This window comes from Corapipo altera, unplaced genomic scaffold, assembly GCF_003945725.1.
Source record: "Corapipo altera isolate COAL_440 unplaced genomic scaffold, ASM394572v1 52b, whole genome shotgun sequence".
Classification (NCBI taxonomy): domain Eukaryota; kingdom Metazoa; phylum Chordata; class Aves; order Passeriformes; family Pipridae; genus Corapipo; species Corapipo altera.
This window is the reverse complement of record NW_020884922.1, coordinates 1,864,484-1,883,576: the sequence shown is the minus strand read 5'-3', so window position 1 is coordinate 1,883,576 and position 19,093 is coordinate 1,864,484. Positions and strand designations below refer to the sequence as shown.

At 35.4% G+C, this 19,093-nt stretch overlaps 1 protein-coding gene across 4 annotated transcripts in view; it reads right to left on the bottom strand.

Moving 5' to 3' along the window:
- Positions 1 to 19,093, bottom strand: part of VPS13B (vacuolar protein sorting 13 homolog B) — a 426,536-nt gene that overhangs the window by 185,012 nt on the left and 222,431 nt on the right. For all 4 annotated transcript variants that reach the window (XM_027657093.1, XM_027657096.1, XM_027657095.1 and 1 more), the window contains exons 25-29: positions 15,953 to 16,159; positions 6,682 to 6,853; positions 5,500 to 5,614; positions 2,786 to 2,927; positions 647 to 1,055 (exon numbers count right to left, since the gene is read on the bottom strand). In XM_027657093.1, coding sequence (XP_027512894.1) covers positions 647 to 1,055; positions 2,786 to 2,927; positions 5,500 to 5,614; positions 6,682 to 6,853; positions 15,953 to 16,159 — 1,045 coding nt within the window. The remainder of the gene's footprint in view (positions 1 to 646; positions 1,056 to 2,785; positions 2,928 to 5,499; positions 5,615 to 6,681; positions 6,854 to 15,952; positions 16,160 to 19,093) is intronic.

Sequence of the window (19,093 nt, the reverse complement as noted above, 5' to 3'; positions counted from 1 at the left end):
TTTATTTATCTATAAAGATTGTAATAGGGATGGAAATATATTTTTACATATGGAGAACAATTTCTTACAGGACAAGTACTATCCATAGATCAAATAGCTATTTACAAACAGCTTATGTTACCCAAACTCTGTAAATACCTGAAAGCCTGTTCCATAAGAGAGTCAGAATAGCTTCAACTAAAATGATAAACCATATCATCTGTTGGGCATCAATCACAAGGTACACTTTAACAACATTTTCCAAACTGAACTAGAATGCCCAGTTGCTTCACTACTATATGGTTTTCCAGGTGTCAATTCCCACAAGAACTATGGCTCCCTGATTATGCTCCATTGCCAGACCATGTGTCTATGAAGACTGATAGCAGTGTAATGAGAGCTCACACAATCATCACTGCAGAACTAGGTTAAGTTCCCTTTCCACAATCCTTGACCATTTCTTATAATGTAAACTCTTTATGTACCAGGAAAGCAAGGATCAAATAAATACCCAGAAGAACTTTTGAGTAAATCTGCAGAGCAACAGCATGAATATTAGATGTTTTCTAACTATGACTCTTAAACTGAAGCAATGGTCAGCAACTTAACTACAAGTATTTGTCTACAAAAATGAACAGCAAAAAGTCTCCAACATAAAATACTGTACCTTCTGGATTATGACGATCTTCCTCATTTTTGGGAAAGAAGACTCTTATTACACCAGTGTTGATATAAATCAGAGGCAAGTTGCGGGAAGTTAGAGCATGAGTCCTCATAGGTTGGCCTGGTGACTTTCTTTTCTCCTTTTGACTCTTCGGCAACCTGGCTTGAAAAATGCTTGCAATGGCATTAAGCAAAGGAAAACAGAGGACCACATCAAAGGCCTGAGCAGAGAGAAGGATCTCGTGGAGAAAGTGAGGAGAACCATCAGTGTGACCTTCTGACAATTTATGGAATGCTCTTCGTTCATTTCTTGATATCAGTTTGTGCCGGACGTTTTTTGTCACAGCTTTGGTATAAGTGAGAGAAAGAAATCCATGTTGCTGGTGTGAACCATCTAAAAGTTTTGCAGTTGTCTGTTTCAAGGAAAAATAAATAAATAATTAAACAACAAAAACATATGTGTAACATTCATCAATTACCATATTCTCTGCTAGTTAGGTTGTTTAGTGTTCTATATTTTCTAACAGCTTTCCACAGTTCATTAATAGTAAAAAAATCCAAAACCTTTCTTTTTTTTGGAATTAACAATTTGTTCACAGCATGTCCACACTTCTCTGCATTGAGTTAGCTAAAACTATGAATTTCTGAACTTTTTCTTTTCTAATTATTTATGTTGCATGAAACTCAAATCCAACCAGACAAAAAAATCCCATGTATTTAAGCACCTAAATTTACCAAATCTTTTTGATACTTTTTAACACAGTTATATATTTTGATTTCTCCTTCATTTTAGGCATTTGTAGATCTTACTCTCTTTGCATTGTTCCTTCTGTGTGTGCAAAAAACATAGGTGCTAAGATATCACTTAAGTGCTGAGACAGCTTCATTCTATTTAAACATGGGTATGTAAACCAACCATAGTCAACTAAATAAGTATTGAATCGGTTTTGCCTCATCAACTCTGAGTATTAAAGGAAAATAGCTGTACCACATGCTAAAGCACATCACTTAAATGTACAAATGCATTGTACTTTAGAAACTGCAGACTCCTTCACTTAAGACAGATTTTTCTAGCTGAAGATGACAGCTAGATGCTTAGCTCTCAGAAGATGTATAATGCAGTTTGCGTATTATCTTTGAAAGTTAGTTATAGAAAAATGTAAAAAAAAAATTTTAACGTTATAAAGATTTTAATAGAATTCTTTACTATTATTTAAATATTACCTTTTATCATATGAGCACAAATGAAAGTAACTACATTTTGCAAGTTGTTGCTTCTTTCAGCATCTTAAATTTGATTAAATTAAATTGATTTCAAACACTCTTAACAGAAAAACAACTCTTTCCTTAATAAACAGGATATATAGCTTAAATGCTGGAAAACTTGAAGGTTTTACAATTAAGTGAATTAAAACAAATTGGTAAATTAATTTCCTATAAGAATTGTAACAAGGAGAATAAGAGAAAGTATTCCCGATGAATATTCATGATGAAAATAAATCAGACCATACAGAACTTCCACTAACATAAAATGATATACCTACAAAACTGTAAAGATAAAGACCCCAATGTCATAATATATAAAGCCTTTTAAGGATAAAGAAGCAAGAAAAAAGGGGTTAAATATCTCACACTGAGCTATTCTGAAACAGCAAGTAATGTTTGAAGCATTCAAAAGGAAAACTTAAATATGAAATTGTTAATTGTTGCATTATCATAATTAGAGAAGTAATTTTAAAAGGCTGCATAAAGGTATACTGCAGTAATACTAAGTACTTAAATCCCTAAGTAGATATCAGAATTACAGTAACACAGTGCAATATTTAGTACTGGCTATTATATATTAGGGCTTCCAACATTACTGTATGTGCTCATTTTTAATATAAATGAATCTCACTGACTTCAGTGGTCTGTTATGTACAAGGTTGTGAACCATCAACCCTCATTCCTATATGTACGAAAAATGACAAATATTACGAAAGGGGAAGAGGGAAATAACACAATACATAATCAGTATAAGCAAGAAATATATTCAGCACAAAAAAATTTAGATGCCAAGAAACTAAAGCACATTAAGATTTTTCTTTTTTTACTGGCATTTCAGTGGAAGTTCTGTTGTAAAAATTTTTAAGAAGATTCTTACAGAGGGAAAGAAGCCAGAGAAGTTACTGAAAGGATCCTGCTTGCTGATGGGTCGAACCAACAAGGTACGTCTGTTCAGCTTGTCAGTACAGGAAAGGAACACACCTCCATATTGTCCCAGAGACCAAGAATCTTCCCCAAAGCTTGAGGTCACGAACGAGGCATGTAAGATGGGAAGACAAAAACCAAAGAAACAAAAAAGTTGCTATAAGCAAAAAAAAATATTTACATTTCGCTTGAGTGTTTTGATGTATGCCACATCTTTTCCTAAAAAGCTGAAATTCAATCTGATCAAGCAAAAAAAAATTGTTACTTTGCAAAATTTTATGTCAAGGGACAACCTATAGCAAGAGCTCAAGACAGATAAGAATAAAATTATAGTAAAATCCTGCATATAGAAGAGGGACTTACCCTTGGATTTTCAGCAGATAGCTCTAACAGAACAAGAAGGAGAATAAATACAAGAACAAAGAAACTGTGAACATAAAGCTGCCTTCACATGTTACAAAATCAGTATTATTTAGAAAAAAATTAGCTTTTAACTATTAAAATGTGCTTTGTACTACAGCTCTGATAACCATTCTTTTTAACATACTGAAGAATAAAGCAAAAGTACGTTGCTTGAGTTATTCAGGTAAGCACCTTAGTTTACTAAAGAAATCTCACAAAAAGTTTTTCTCTGCATTGTAGAAAAACTCCTTCAAAATGTCCTGACTGCCAATCTCCCCTGGCCTGGAAGACAGAAAGTTCACCTCATCTATTCTCTGCTTTTGGTTTTAGTCCACGGAGATTTACAGATAAGAGCAAGGTATTCCGAAGAGATTAGGAAATATAAATGAGAACAGTAACAATTATGTCAAGTGGAATAAGTTTTGGGCTTTTCTTTCTTTCTTTTTTTTTTGTTCCCCCAAAGCTTCTTATGAGCACAAATCTACTGGGATTTCATAGAAGTATAGAACATCCCAAGTTGGAAGGGACCCACAAGGATCATCCTGGCCCTGCAAAGGACCATCCCCAAGAGTCACACCATGTACCTGAGAGCACCGTCCAAATGCTTCTTGTACTCCGTCAGCCTTGGTGCTGTGATCACTTCCCCAGGGAGCCTGTTTCAGTGCCCAGGTAGCCTCTGCATGAAAATCCTTTTCCTAAAATCCAACCTAAACGTCCCCTGACATAGAATCATGCCATTCCTTGGGTCCTGTCACTGGTCACCACAGAGAAGAGATCAGTGTCTACCCCTCCACTTCCCCTCCTGAGGAAGCTGTAGACCACTATGAGGTCTCCCCTCAGTCTTCTCTTCTCCAGGCTGAATAGACCAAGTGACCTCAGCCGCTCCTCATATGGTTACCCCTTAAGGCCTTTCATCATCTTTGCTGCCCTCCCTTGGACGCTCTCTAAGAGTTTAATATCTTTCTTATATTGAGATGCCCAAAACTGCACACAGGACTCAAGGTGTAGCCGCACCAGTGCAGAGCAGAGTGGGACAATCCCCTCCCTCGATTGGATGGTGATGCTTTGCCTGATGCCCCCCCAGGACACGCTCGGCACTCCTTCGTAGTGACTTGATTTTAAAAAATAAAGTACAAATTTTGATTATCAAATGTTACATTATATACAAACAATAACTGCATTTGTAACTTAAGCAAAAAGATAGAAATTGAAATATTTTTTAAGACAGCTGATCAGGAGTAAAGTCTAAGATATGTTGGTAACTTTGCTAAGTTGAATCTAAATCTCCTTCCTATTGTACCTAGGGAACAATAAGTGTTCAATAAGACCTTGCAGACATTATTTTCCAAGTCAAAATGGTTTGTGCTCCTAAATATTTTAGTTATTTTCAATGCCAAAAACTGTGCTAAAGGCTTTTAACTATGTTTTTCCTCTCAAGGAGTAACACAGCTATTCTATTTTCTCTTCATTTCGGTCTCATATAATGGAATCTGTTGATATGTAATGGCAAACGCTAACCTAGTTGAACAAAGACTACATAGGCTCTCTCTTACTTTACCAAGACTAGTGTGTTCATGGCCAACACAAGTCAGAAGGTGGCACACGCAATCTCTCTACAGAACCGTGTGCCCAGGTGCCAAACGAACACAGTCACATTGGTGTAGCAAATTATCCAGATAACAGGACTTGGAAGGCAGACTAGGCTTAACTACTTACCCTAAATGTACATAATATTGCTGATATACTGGTTGAAGTTTCACTCGTGTGTTTGCACAACACTATGCGGTGTCCCACACACACAGGTACTCAGCTTAGTTCCCTGCACTGCATAAGTGCTGCTTTGCCATAGTAGTAGAAACAGATTAATTTTTCAGAAACTTGGCTTTAGCATAAGAGTAAGGTATCATAAATCATTAAATACTGGCACTTGCTAACACACCATGAACCAATATTTCAGGAATTTCCCATTCAAAAGTTAAGCTAAAACGAATTATTTTGGTCCAATGGACCAAAAGAGCAGTAAGTGTGAAAAAAACGCTCTCCTGATTTGCAATGATTTCTGTGTATTTCTTTGGAATAAGATCTAATTCTGAGAAGACATAATTCTGACTTTTCTTACTTAAAAGGATGAAGTATTTTCACTTAAATTGAATACCTACCTTAATATAAGGTTAAATTAAGAATTAAGAAGAAAAAAAACCCCAGAATACCACCTGCCTCCTTCTTTCAGTCTGAAATTAAAGCATAGCAACTCACAGGAATTACCTGTTTCTGTAATGGTCAATATTGAAACTTTCTATTTTACATTTGATTTTCGTATAGACATCCTGCATATCCACTGAGGCACTGAGATCTTCTAATTCACTGACAACACAAACTTCTGCAATGGTCAAAGAAAAAAAATTAGTTAAATAATCTGAAACTTGCAGGATTTTAAGTAAAAAGTATATCTGAGACACTACATTTTGTAAATAGAATGATGCTACTTCTATGCAGAGTTTTCTCAAAAAGCCTTTTTGATTTGAGTGTCACACAGATAGGTACCAGAAAAAAACCCCTAGAACCAAACCTTTTTATATAAATGTGTAGAGAAGCTTATATATGGGGTTTTCAGTTCAGGTGTTCATAGCATAATTCCTGAATAAGAAAAGTAAAAATATATTTGCCAAGATATTTACTCTAATTATACTGGAGTTTTCTTTCTCTCATGTAATTAGTGTTTTAAAATCAAAGGTTCTTGAAAATTTGCTTTAACCACTAGTCACATTATTTTTTCATATATCTATGAGCAACCGTGTTAATTACTAAGCAGTAGTGTTTCCTAGTAAAAAAAAAAAAAAAAGAAATTTGAAGTCCTGCAGTTTATGGAATCTGAGCTGCTTTCAAAAAATTACTGTTGGACAATAATCAAACTTTAATCTCAAGGAAAAAAAGATAAACTGTGTACCACACATACTTCTGCTTTCAGCAAAGAAGTTGAAACTTCTCCAGTGAACTCCATATTAAACTTCCTATGACTGTCAGGACTACACTATAATGATTATGTTAAATTTAAATCTGAAATTATCAATACAAAACTACATGACTATATATGGACATACATGAAATAATTATTAAATCATATCAAAATGAAACATACTTGCTTCTAAGGCAATAAATGCAGCACTTTATTGAGTAAATTAACCAACTTATTTCCAATTTAACATAATTATCTTTCCACATGGAGTGGGAAGTTTATGCCAAAGAACAATACTGCAGTTGTTGCAAAGAACATTACACACAGTAACCTAACTAGAGCTTGTTGCTGTAGTTTAAATACAGACCCAACCCATTTTTCTGTGTTACAATGTTCAGTAATGTCGATACAAGCTCTGAATAGCTATTACTGTGCTGTAAAATAACGTATGAAATTCAAAACAGCACATTAGGGGGAAAAGTGCTGAATACCTGTGCCATTATTTCTAGGATCAGGAGCAAACAATTTTATAGAAATTTTTGGCAACATCCACTGCATCCATAGGCTGACACGTCCGCTTGAGACTCCAATATTACTTGTTGTTTGTTCCAGTGTAATGGAGTCTGAGAATGGAGAATCATCACCACCCTGAAGAGAATCACCCTATGAAACAGAAGCAATAGCTGAGGAAAATGGTATTGCTTTTTAGCATTCCACTTCTTTCTTCTCTCAAGACTGATGCAGATGCCCAAACTATATAAACACAGACTCACCAATAGTATATTTGAATCAAGCCATTTTTAACATCAGGAAAAAATAAACAAAGTAGTGATAATAGACTTTGGTAAAGACTATATGGTAAAATTTTAAGGTTCCATGACAGTTCCACAGCTTTCCTCACTAACTCTACACTGTGGAAACACTATCATCAAAAGCATAGGCTGATAGAAATATTTGGAGATGCAACAGGAAAAAGGATATGCAAGCTTGTGCATATCTGAAAGGCAAAGGAAGAAAGAGTTATTGGAGGTACCAAGTGAAGAGCCATCCAATAGGACCATAACACCTATACTATGTACACACTAGGTTTAGGTTATTTTTTCCCCTTTTATGTGCTTCCCTGTAATGGTTTGGGAAAGAGGTTTCAAAAAATAAAGGTTTTTTCTAAGAACTGGAAATATTTTAGTTGCCACTTTCTAAAACTTTGGGGTTTTTTAAAAAAACATGATTGTCACTTGCAATACTCTTAAATATAAGAAATGTTGACAAATGTGCTTGATTTCTGTGCCATCAATTATCTCTGTTTATTCCCTAAAACATTAAGGGTTCAACAAAGAAGACACAAAGGTTAATGTTTTTTAGGAAAAGAACATGACAAATGAAAGCTATACTGAAAATCTTGTTATGTGGGCTTAGAGCAATGCAGGCATATTCTGATAATATTTACCAGCCATAAGACTTTAGTCTGCTCCTTTGTTGGATATTACTGTCTTCAATTAGGGAAGGAAAGATGCAAACATATAAATGCTCATCAGCTCCTAGCGTTTACAGCCTATTAAACTGAATGTAATGGACACCTAAGTCACTGATGTCAGCCAAAAGCCACTAAACATCCAGCAGCATCTTCACTTGCAACTCCACCATGTGTTGCAAGTTTACTTCATTCAAGCACAAAAGGAGCAAGGTATAGTCACTTTGATTCACTAAGATTAAGTTGTCTCTAAGATTTACAGATCAATAAACACTCAAAGTCTTAATTTTCATTGAAGGTTTGGGGGATTAGACAACGTAAATTATGATGAACAATGTTTGAGATCTATCTAATTACTAGCAAAGATTATTTCTATGGTAGACATTGGAAATCAGATCAACACAGTAAGCATTGCAATTGGACTGAAACAATTTTAACCTGTCAGGCAAGAAGCAAGAATACACTCACTTCAGCTTCATATGTTCCAGGAAAACTTACTTCCAGCAGCAAAATTAAAAATGTGACAATACTTGCCTCATTCTGCAGTCCAAGACTAGAGAATGTGAGCAGGGAAATTCTTTTAGCAATCTATTTTCTGGATGAGTAGAATTCATCTCAAACCAAATGACATAACTCATATGGAAGCATTTATGTTGACAAATCACATTTTCAATCCACTCAGGCCTACGATTTAATTGTAGGTTTTCTAAGCTCTTAAGAGAACACAGAGAGAAATAGCAAAGGTACTTCATCCGTGTGTAGTAACCTTTACTCTTGAAAAACTCAGTGATACTTACCATAATTGGTAAGAAACCATCTATGTTGTCAACAGCTGACACAGAGAACTTACCATTCCAGGTATTGATTCATACAAGGAAAGGAGAGCTCATGCAACTAACATATGTTCCTGGAAAATAATACCTAAACACAAGACTATAATACCTGGACCAGTTCAACACATGTAATATGAAGTGCTGAAATGAAAATTAAGACCCAGTTCACCTTCAGTTATCTATGGTGAAGTGGTTTTGCATTAATCAAAATGCATGAAAGAAAACAGGTATATTTCTATTTATTTTTATATTTCTTATATAAGGCATTATTGCTTACAGCTCTGAACAGATTGCCAGTGGAGCCATAGGTGACCATCTTTTGAAAAACTATTAGACTCCAGAGGTGCAAAAAGCATTTATTCCCTACCATCTCATTGAGCTAACTTGCTTACACAATCCCACCTGAGATCCCTCTCCAAGCCATGGACTTAGCATAACCCTCCTGCTTTTATTTTTTGTTTACTCTTCCTTCTTCTGTTTTACTCTCACATTGTCTGCAAATTTAGCTTATTAAATGTAGTAGGGCCTGTCTCCTGCTGTGTATCTAATAATATTTAATGCCTACCACAGCAGGACATCTAATTGGAGAAACATCAGACAGTTCATTTCACTAAGATGCATTCAACTCCAAAGTATGGACGGCACATTGGACGTAGGGTACGCAACAAGATGAAAAAATAAAGGTGTGGTAGAACCTGCTAAATAACACATTCAGGGGTTAACTCCTTTCTGCCAAACTGTAACTCATATTTCCTATTTGCTTCTCCAGTAAAATCCTTCCTGCTTCCTTTCAGACCTTTTGGTCCAGAAACACCTATCTCTGAATACTGTTTGCTAACTATGTCCTTGCAAGACATATCCTACTGTCTTCAGAAAGAACTCTACTCTCTGTAGAGTCCCTTAATTATCCTACAAGGCAGCACTGACAGAAATATGGTAGTAGATATCTTTTCAACACTATAAGTAAAACTCAGTTTTCTTTCTTCAAGGATGCTGGCACCCATTCTTAGAACAAAAAAATATGGGGAAGCAGCCTTGGAGAGTGTCAGGCCTGGAAGTTCCCCAGCATCTGAAAGGATGTAGGTAGAGCTGGTTCTCAAGGGCTAACCAATGTTAGTCCTTATTGCTTCTCCTGAAATGGCAGGCTCCATTAATAAGACAGTGACATAAGCCAGGAGACAAACACCCAGCCATTTTGCTTGTTCTCTGACTATCCCTGTCAACCCTCTTCAAACATTAACCTGCCTCCCTTCTGACTATGTACTCTACCTATTTGTAAAGCTACAAAATGTAGCAGTGAAAAATGCCTTTCAGTAATTTCCCACACCTTCCTAATTTGCCTTTGAATGACTGCCCTAAAAAATGATGCTTCTGTGTTGGAGTTGTGTCGGGGATGCCTGTTCTCATCGAACCTCACATGCTCTAGAGATGGTGGAGTTAACAGTACTTTGGAATGGGGGGATCCCTTCAGCAGGGCAGCTCTGAAGGAAGGAGCCAGCCAAGGAGAATTTCCTTTCACTGAGATCTTCAGATGGATTTCACAAGGTATCAAGAAATAAAAGCCAATTAATGGTTAAGAAAAGAGAAAAACAATACTTATTTAAACCTGAGAATATGCTTATATACAGTTCAAGACAAAGTTCAAACCAATGCTGATGTTCTGTGCACCCATTTGCGGCTCTCCGGTCTTTGCATTTTAAAAAAAGCATTTATCCTCCTTTTTTTTTTTAAGTCTGAAAAATTTTTCAAGTTTTTTTTTTTTTTGAACTGTAAACACACTTAATTTTGCCAAGCCATAACTTATAAACTGCGATGGAATGGGTGGGAATGAGAGACGGTCTCCTCCTCATCTTCCACACACACCCCTCACTCTCCCACTGAACATGTTCCAAAATGGATTTTGTATGAAAACCAACTTTGTTCTAACATTTTGGCAGGTCTCTACATTTCTGATAGTTAAAAAAGAAGACAACAATAGTTGATGAAACTTAAAGCGGTACACTTAACAGCAAATACGTACTGCCACTGTGGCAAGTTTTGAATTTTATATTTGGGTTCTTTTATTTCCATAATTTAATGTGTTCAGCTGTTTCATGCATTTTCTTGGTTTTTTTCTTCCACAGAGAGCTGTTTTTATTTAGTGGTTTGAGTATATAGATAACTTTGTTCTGTAGCAAACTGAGGCTATGATTTTCCCACACTTCTTTAAGATTTTTTTTCTGAAGATATTAAATTATGTACTATGCCTCTCAGAGAATCAGTCAGTTGATAATTCTGGCACAAGGTTACTTAAAACAGTATTGTGAGATTCTTGAAGAACTGCATTTATCCAGCATAACCCCAGCTATATATTAAAAGCAAATTAACCCAGGAAGGTGCAACCAAATTTAAAAGCAGCAAATCCTGAATTTTAGGGAGTGTGGCCTCTACCACCTTCCAAGCTATTGTATCTATGGATTTCACAAAAAAAACAGAGTTACAGGTACCGACCCAGATGTATCATTAGAAACTGGACCTGCAACTGCCAGGGGTTTAGAACCCATTCTACCTCAGACCCTGCAAGTCCTAACCAGGGCCTTAACTCATTTGGACTTAGCCTTGCCCTGCAATTCTGTACTCTAGCGTGTTCCCACGCAGTATTCCAGGTCACTCGTGTGTCCTACCCCTTGGACTAGCTAGCATGTCAGTATAGCTGAAACTGCAGTAAGCTGAGGCTTTCAGCAATAACCTCTTGATTGCAGCCATGGCAGGTGCACAGCTTATCAAGAGACACCCCCAGCTGCTCAACATCTTGTTCTTGTCAGATGTGATGGGGTTGCAGACTCTACACATCCCCCACTTCAACAGTTTAACATGAACATACTACCTATTTTTTTTTTCTGACATTAAAACATGCGTAAAGAGTTGAATTGACCCATTCTCTTTCTCAGAGGCAGATGCTCCTCTGAAGACAGGTATGTCATATGGCTGTCCTTTGGGATGCAAAAAAATGAAAAAGATGGGATTTCTTCTTAGCCTTCTGTTAATGGTACAACCACAACCATTGGGCAGAGCCACAGGACCTGAAAAACTGATGGTCTGCGGTAGCTGACGTCCTTTTCCTATTTTTTCCCAAATAAGCTGAAGTTCTTAGATTTTTTTTGCCATGAAAAACTAAGAAATTGAAGTGAGAAGGAAGACTATGCTCTTTCTCACGGAGTTTCAATTTTCAGTTTGGATTTTCAGCACCCAGCGTGGTATTGTTAAATATGTTTATGCATTAATTTTCTGCTCTGTTTCCAGATCTACTGAAAAATAAAGCCAGAGTCAGAAACCCCGAACTATTTTCCCACAACTTCTCACGCCAAGTTCTAAAATACACAATTTAATTCTTTTACCAATTGTTGCAAATTGACCAATATACTGAGTTTATTTTCTTAGCAGAATTTATCTTTGTTCATCAGGAAGATCCAAACATATGAGGCCTTCATCCTTGGCCTGCCTAAAGCTCAGGGATGATCACAGTTTGGCCACACTAATGCTATGCCTTATCAAAATAACTTCTGCGTTCTTGCTCAATCACTGAGTTTCCCCAAGGACTAAACACTTCTACCACTGTTTGTACTTAAGTAAACAGTAACAAGTGGCCTGTTGTAGTCTGTACTACCTTTGCTTTTGCAGTTCCAAAGGAGGGATGGTAAAAACAATTAACTGTTTCCAGCCCTCCAGTATTTCAGCTGCTCACTAATGTTTCCCTGTTCTACCAGCATGCCAGACTAAGTCAGTAAGCTAGATAGTTTTATCCACATCGGACTGTGGAGTTCACCATCAAGTTGTCAGCAAGAAGAGATTTAGACACAGCTTAAAATATAAATCATTCACAGATCATATAAACAAATTACTTTTTTCTTGCTATTTAATATAAACAGTTGTGCAAGTTTGCTTTCTTCCAATTCATTTATAGCAAGTCCATTGCAGCTGAAAGAAGCTCTAAAAATAATCATGTGTCTCCTACAGAACAAAACACGTTAAAAATCTCTAAACTTAAAAAAACCCCAATACCTATTGCAGCAAAGTATTTTTGTTTGACAGACTTCAGGATTTTAAGGCTCAAAAATGTAGAAATTTATAAACAAAATACAGACTCTGATAAAAAAAACAAACTTCTGGAAAATTTCCCCATGAAAAATATATTATTATTTAATTACTCTACATACTACTTTGCCGCTTTTCAGCAATAATGACTGTAAAATATATAGCTACAAGATAAAATTGTGCCAGATGCACTCAATTTGTATATATTAACCTTTCTATTTCTTTCATTTAAAACATTACTGTTACAATAATCTGAAATCAAGTTAGAATTTACAAATCCAGGATGGTATCAAACCACATGGACCTAGATTTGCTACCACTGATTTCTTTGTGATTAATATTAGGCCAATATTAAGTACTTCTAAATTTCTAAAGACCAAAATAGGCATCAATAAGTAACCAATACTAGCATTTTAGAAAATGGAATATGTTAAGTAGACAGTATCTAAAGAGATTAAAAGTAAAGTATTTTTCCAATCGAGCAAGGTTGTTTGTTTGGTGGTTTTAGGTTTCCTGGATAGTGAGACCCCACGCTCTAACTGCCTCATCTGCTTTTATTGCTCTCTTAATTGAATTCAGAGTCTGTGGAAAGGGAAAGGTGTGGTCCTGTTTCAACCAGCAGCAAAACCAAGACAGGCATATATCAGACCCAGGAAAATGATGGCATGCTGTTCCAGAGTTCTCAGCTGCCTCTCCAAAGCTGCCTCCACCTGTTCACCGAAAGCATGCCTCTTTCAGTCATACTCAACTTCCATGCAGTATCACTTCTCAGTTGGTTAACTTTCCTGACATCCCAGTTCCTATAATCACCATGTGAGGTCTTAAAGGTAACTTCTGCCTTCCTATCTCCAAACACTACCAATCCCTTCCCATGGCTCAGCTTGTCTACAGTCTCTTACAACTACTTGAAGACTACCATTACACATGAAGCTGACAAGCATTTAGGTTACTCTGACATTCCCTTCTCCACCTCTACATTTTTGAAATTAAAATTACTTCTTCAGATGGTACCTGGGAAAATACTGAGCCCTCAATTATACTTTGGTGTAAGATAATTCAATTTGGGTTTTAAAATACTTGTTTGGATTTCACCAGTTAGGCTCTTGTGAACAAACAGGTTCTCCAGATAACAAGTCATATGTCTAAGATAGATGTTATATACAACAATCTGTACTTGGATAGACTGCAGAGGACTACATCTTCACCCAGAAGAAAAACTTGGCCTCAATGAAAATTGCATGATGTAACAGACTTACATCTGCAGCCCATTAGGCAACTTGACAGGTATAACTAGCTGCTGTACTTCACAGGAGACAAAACAATTTAAAAAATCTGTCTACATTTCTTGTCTACAAGGCCTGTCGACTTATTTTGCCTACTCTTGGGGCAGAGCTCTATAGCTCTATGTACAAATCATCTGTAACAGGGTTCTGTGCATATTTGAACATACTAGGAGGTTAGTTTTCTTCATAGAATGTCTCTAATGTCTAAATTATACTATATGGACTATAACTGTGGCACTCAGCAGACTGAAGTAGTCCAAAGTAGTACCTGTAAACAGCAGAAGTAACCCGATTCGCTCATCTACTGCTAGGTATGGTGATAGTAATTAACTTAGCAAAAGGAATGGGGAAACTAAGTGATTAACTTCCCTCAACAGCTTTCACTGATGAAAAAGAACGAGGGGGAACACTTCTTAGCTAATTTTTCAGTACATATATTTTTAAATTCTCAACAATCCTTACCTCAAGGAACAGGACAGGAACCATATCATTATAATGAAAAACTAGCTGGTGCTTTGATATGAAATATGTTGAATGTGTGATGGAGATACTGCCAACCATTATGTTATAAATTATTTAATTTATATTGGCTAAAATATTTTATTAGAAATGTGAGAAGAAAATGCTGTTCCTTTTACTATTTCTTTCTGGTTGGCCAAGTGTGATTCTCTTACTTCTTTCCCGTTCCCACCTCAACAGTACTACAGAACTAATAGACATCAGGACTGTGCCAGAACAATGTTCCTGGCTACCTTACACATGATGATCCACAAAACTTCATTGTATAGCTTCAAAACACTTTGAAATTTATTTTTACTGATGGTCACTAAAGGATTAAAAAGAAACAAAAACTCAGGTAAAGCAATGACTATACTGACTTAAGATGCTGATAGAGTGCTCAGGGTAATTTTCCCTATGGCTTAATAAAAATCCATTTGGAAAATGTTACTTCGGTTACATCATCTAGAATGTGTTAACTTGGTCACCCTACCCGGTGATTCAACTCATTCCAACTGGTAGCTTGACAAAATTAGTCCTAAGAGTGAAGGGATAATTGGCTTTTTGAGGTTTGTTTTGTTTTAAATCTCAGGCTTTAAATATAGGAAAGCAGTAGGTCAAGACAAGCTTTGATGTTCTTTCCCATAACACTCAAATCATTTAAATGAATCCTCCACTGGCCACCCATTCTTTTTTACCTTACATTACCATTAACTTTTTAAAAAAAAAAAAATCACAAAATTGGTATCAAAGGTGGTCTTGAAAAATAAATATTGACTTACAAATTCATAGAAATGATAGTATCTGAAAAGTCAAATACAGCATTGTTGTATAAGAATATAAACTCTGGCTTGAATTCCCATGGCAAAAGTTTTCTCCAAGTCTCTCCAAGTTTTTCAATGACAGCAATTCAAAATGTTCACCCTTCTCTTTTTTTACTGTTAATTAAATCCCTTGTACACCCTACAAACTGTTTTGATTTTAATCACCTCAATAGACCTAATATTCCCATCGAAATCAGAAATGGAACAAAATTTTCCTCAGTTACTGAGCCAAAAATATTACCCTCCTACTTGAACAATTCTATGAATCTTTTCCTTACAATTTAAAAATTAGCCTTCTAATTCTTATTTTCAATTTCTGACAAAACTTCTTACAATCTCAAGTATCTGTCCACATTTACTTTATTCCACCTTCCTGTCTCCACTAAACAAATGACACCTGCCTCAGTATGCTGTACACTTACATATCCCTTTCAAAACGACATTACTATTCTAATAATTCTGGACTTGAAAAATGCCTTTTGCTTCTTGACCTGCACATACTAACCATAACTTTTTGACACAAGCTAATATGCACTCACTTCAAAGAGAAACGATACAGACAAATAAAAAATATAGGAGCAATACAGCAAATTCTTTTTTTTCTTCTTTTCTCTCCTCCCTCTTGTTCCACCAAAATGCATAATAAAGTATTCTTCATTATTTTATTGGGGCAAAGTTACTTTCCATCCGGACTCTACTGCTCTTTCTGATTCCTACTTGACTGCATACCACCACATGATCAGAACTCACATGACATATTTTTTAAAGAAATAAAATACCTCTGTAGTGGTCCCAATGTCAGCAGATGGGCTGTATGTACTGGTATCTGGTGGAGCGGTACCAACACTACTTTTAACTGGAGAACTAGGAGGAGCAGGCCCTGTCATGGTTTCAGTATAGACAGAAGATTGATATAGAACTCCTTTCCTCTGAATTTTATTCAAAACTTTACTTGTGATCTCAGCCAGTTCATACAGAAGCTGCACCTAAAGGAAAAAATAAAATTTAATTTTAACATGAAGCTTTTCTTAATGTGTGGAAGGAAAAATCATACAAGTTCTCCACTGTGACTTAGAATATAGCAAAACTGAACTTCTCACTATAACACTCTGATAAGCAATTACACTGCAAATAAAATAATTAGAATCAGTTACAATATATTTTTTTGGTAAAAATAATCTGTGCTGTGTGTAAACATATGGTACATAGATCAAAAACATAAATAAGAACATGGTCTTATAAAAATTCTACTAGTATATATTTTAACAATTGAATAAAGGTAATTTATTGTATAGTTCATATGTATAGATGCTGCCTGTAGGAGAAGGCAAACATATAAACTTTATAAAACATTAACAATGCAAAAATTATTCATTTTAATTGTTTTAAAATAATGCAGCATGTGAAAGTGCTCTGTTTTTGGAAGAATATCCATTATCAACTCAATAGTCTCCTGGCATATGTCATTCCAATATTCAGAAACACACTGTTTAACTTGCACACTGTTTGACTCAGTTCTAAGATATTTATGCAAGTTTTTGTAAATAGGCATAAATCATGGAATTTGTATGACAACATACTGCAATATACTGTATAAAACAAGCTCAGAGAAAACTGCAAACAATATATAAGCGGATTCACAGCTGGATACCATACCCAACTTGCCATTATAAAAAATTGAAATCCTCATATTTATAAGAACCTTAAGCCTCAGGACACTTATACTCCATGAAGCTGGCTTCTTATGTGGGCAGAACAGATGCAGAAAAACACTGTTGTCAATCTACATTTGATATAAAACAGTACTCGATTTTGTGCGTGAGAATGTGTGATGTCTCAAAGTACATGCTGCAGTCCTTTCTTAGAAGGTGAAGTGCTGGAATTTTATAAAAACCTTCTTAATTCATCTTGGATTTTCTTTTGAAGTTTCAAGGTTTACATAGAGCAGGTCATATAATCTTGTGACAGAATTTTTCCTTAAAGGAGGTAAACTTCCCAGTACATTTTTTTTGTCTTCATATACAAAGCAATCTAGAGACAGACAACTCTGGCTGTGACAAAAAGCTCTTTCAGTTACGTTTAAAAATATTTTGTGTCTGTAGCACTCCGATATGCACTGGCAACCTTTAAATTACCAAATTCAAATGTCTAAGTTTTCCCAAGTCTTTTCCATGTGATGCAGAAAGATCATCTAATAACATCCCCACAATTGATTGATTAGTATAACATTAACTGGTGTTGATGCTTTGCTGGAAAAATGTCTCTAGAAATTTAATACTATACAGGCAGACATCCAAATCATACATGCTTGCAACTTCCCTGTCCCTTTTTTTTTTTTCAAGAAACCAAAGGATAATTTAAGTTATACTTGTCCCAATGAAGTAGGACCTTCAGAAAATTATTTATGCTACTGTTCATAAAGGCACAATGTAATGCAAAAAAAAATTTGTGTTTACATCTATACTCACATAACAAGGTGAAGAGGTTTGTTATTAGGGGGTTGCAGTACCCATAATCATTAAAGTTAATAATTACTTATATTTTCAGGGAGATTTTTTAAAATCACTCAGACTACAATCCTTGTAGCCACTCTGAAACAGTGGCTATTTCAGACAGCAGTAGCTGTATCTCTGAACTTCACCAGCGACATGACAGTGAAGTAGTATGACCAAAATACTCTATGCTGGTCTGAAACTAGAGTCAAAATAAGTTCACCAAACGAAAAAGTACGCTTTTATTAAAGGAGTTGATTTTCAAGGAGGTATGTTTAAAAGCAGAAGATACAAAAAGGCCTCACACCAAAAGTTTTTTAAAACAAAGAAGACAGCACATGCCTACATGTAAATAAAATTTCAAAACTTCAGATAAAGAGTTAAAGTTACATCCTTGATTATTTTTAACACACTATTTTATTCCACTTCCATTAAAATGGAAGAATTTCTACTCATGTTGGTTCCACTTTTTCAAATGAGTAGTCTCAGTAGTTTGAAAATCCATTTCTGATTATATTAGAAGGGCTAATGTAAGGCCTCTCTCCCTTGTGTTTTTGAGCATAACAGTTAATATATAATTATTATATTTAGAACACTCTATTGATGAGAATAGAAATGGTAGGACAAAAATAAGAATAACTCTGCCAGTATTTTTTTAAAAAGGCTTCCCCCTCTCACTGCTTCCAATTCCTCCCCAGCAAAACCACACAGAACTCAATAAGACCCCACTGACTATTTGGCAAAATCTGTAAAGCTCAATATGTCACAGCATTTTATACTTTAAAAATAACACATTGCTACAAAATTGAAAACTACAACCAAAGACAATATTGCACACTGGAAGTATCTACTGACTTCATGACTATCAGAACATGGTTTCATATTAAATCATTATAGTCGTATAAATAAAATACTTCACCTTTGCTACTTTTTAATAAATTCACCAAATAGCACCTACTTTTAAAGCTGTCATCTATAGACAAAATACAGTTCGTCATTTAAGGAATCAAATTTCATAGTTACTCTGTATTTATAACTATCAAATGCTGTTTATGTAACTGTATTTTTCATCTTCTGTTCTGCAACATCTGGTAAAGAAGTCTGATGGTTTTTTTTTTCCCCTTTTTGCATAAGTAAAGCAGAAAGGACATGTGAGGCACATGTAAAGGAGAAAAAACAGTTCAAGAACCTTCAGTAAACTCAAATAATTTGTCTGCATCCTTTCAGTCATTAGAACACATCAGTAAATTAATAACATCACAGTGTACAAGGACATCCTTTAAGACAACATTTGGTCTGATATTCCACTGTACAACTTCATTTTAACATTTCACAATGCTCATGATATGATTTATATGCAGCTTACAGTTTAAATTTTTAGTGCAACTATTTTCTTACAGTTTGCAAAACAAACTACTTGATTACACT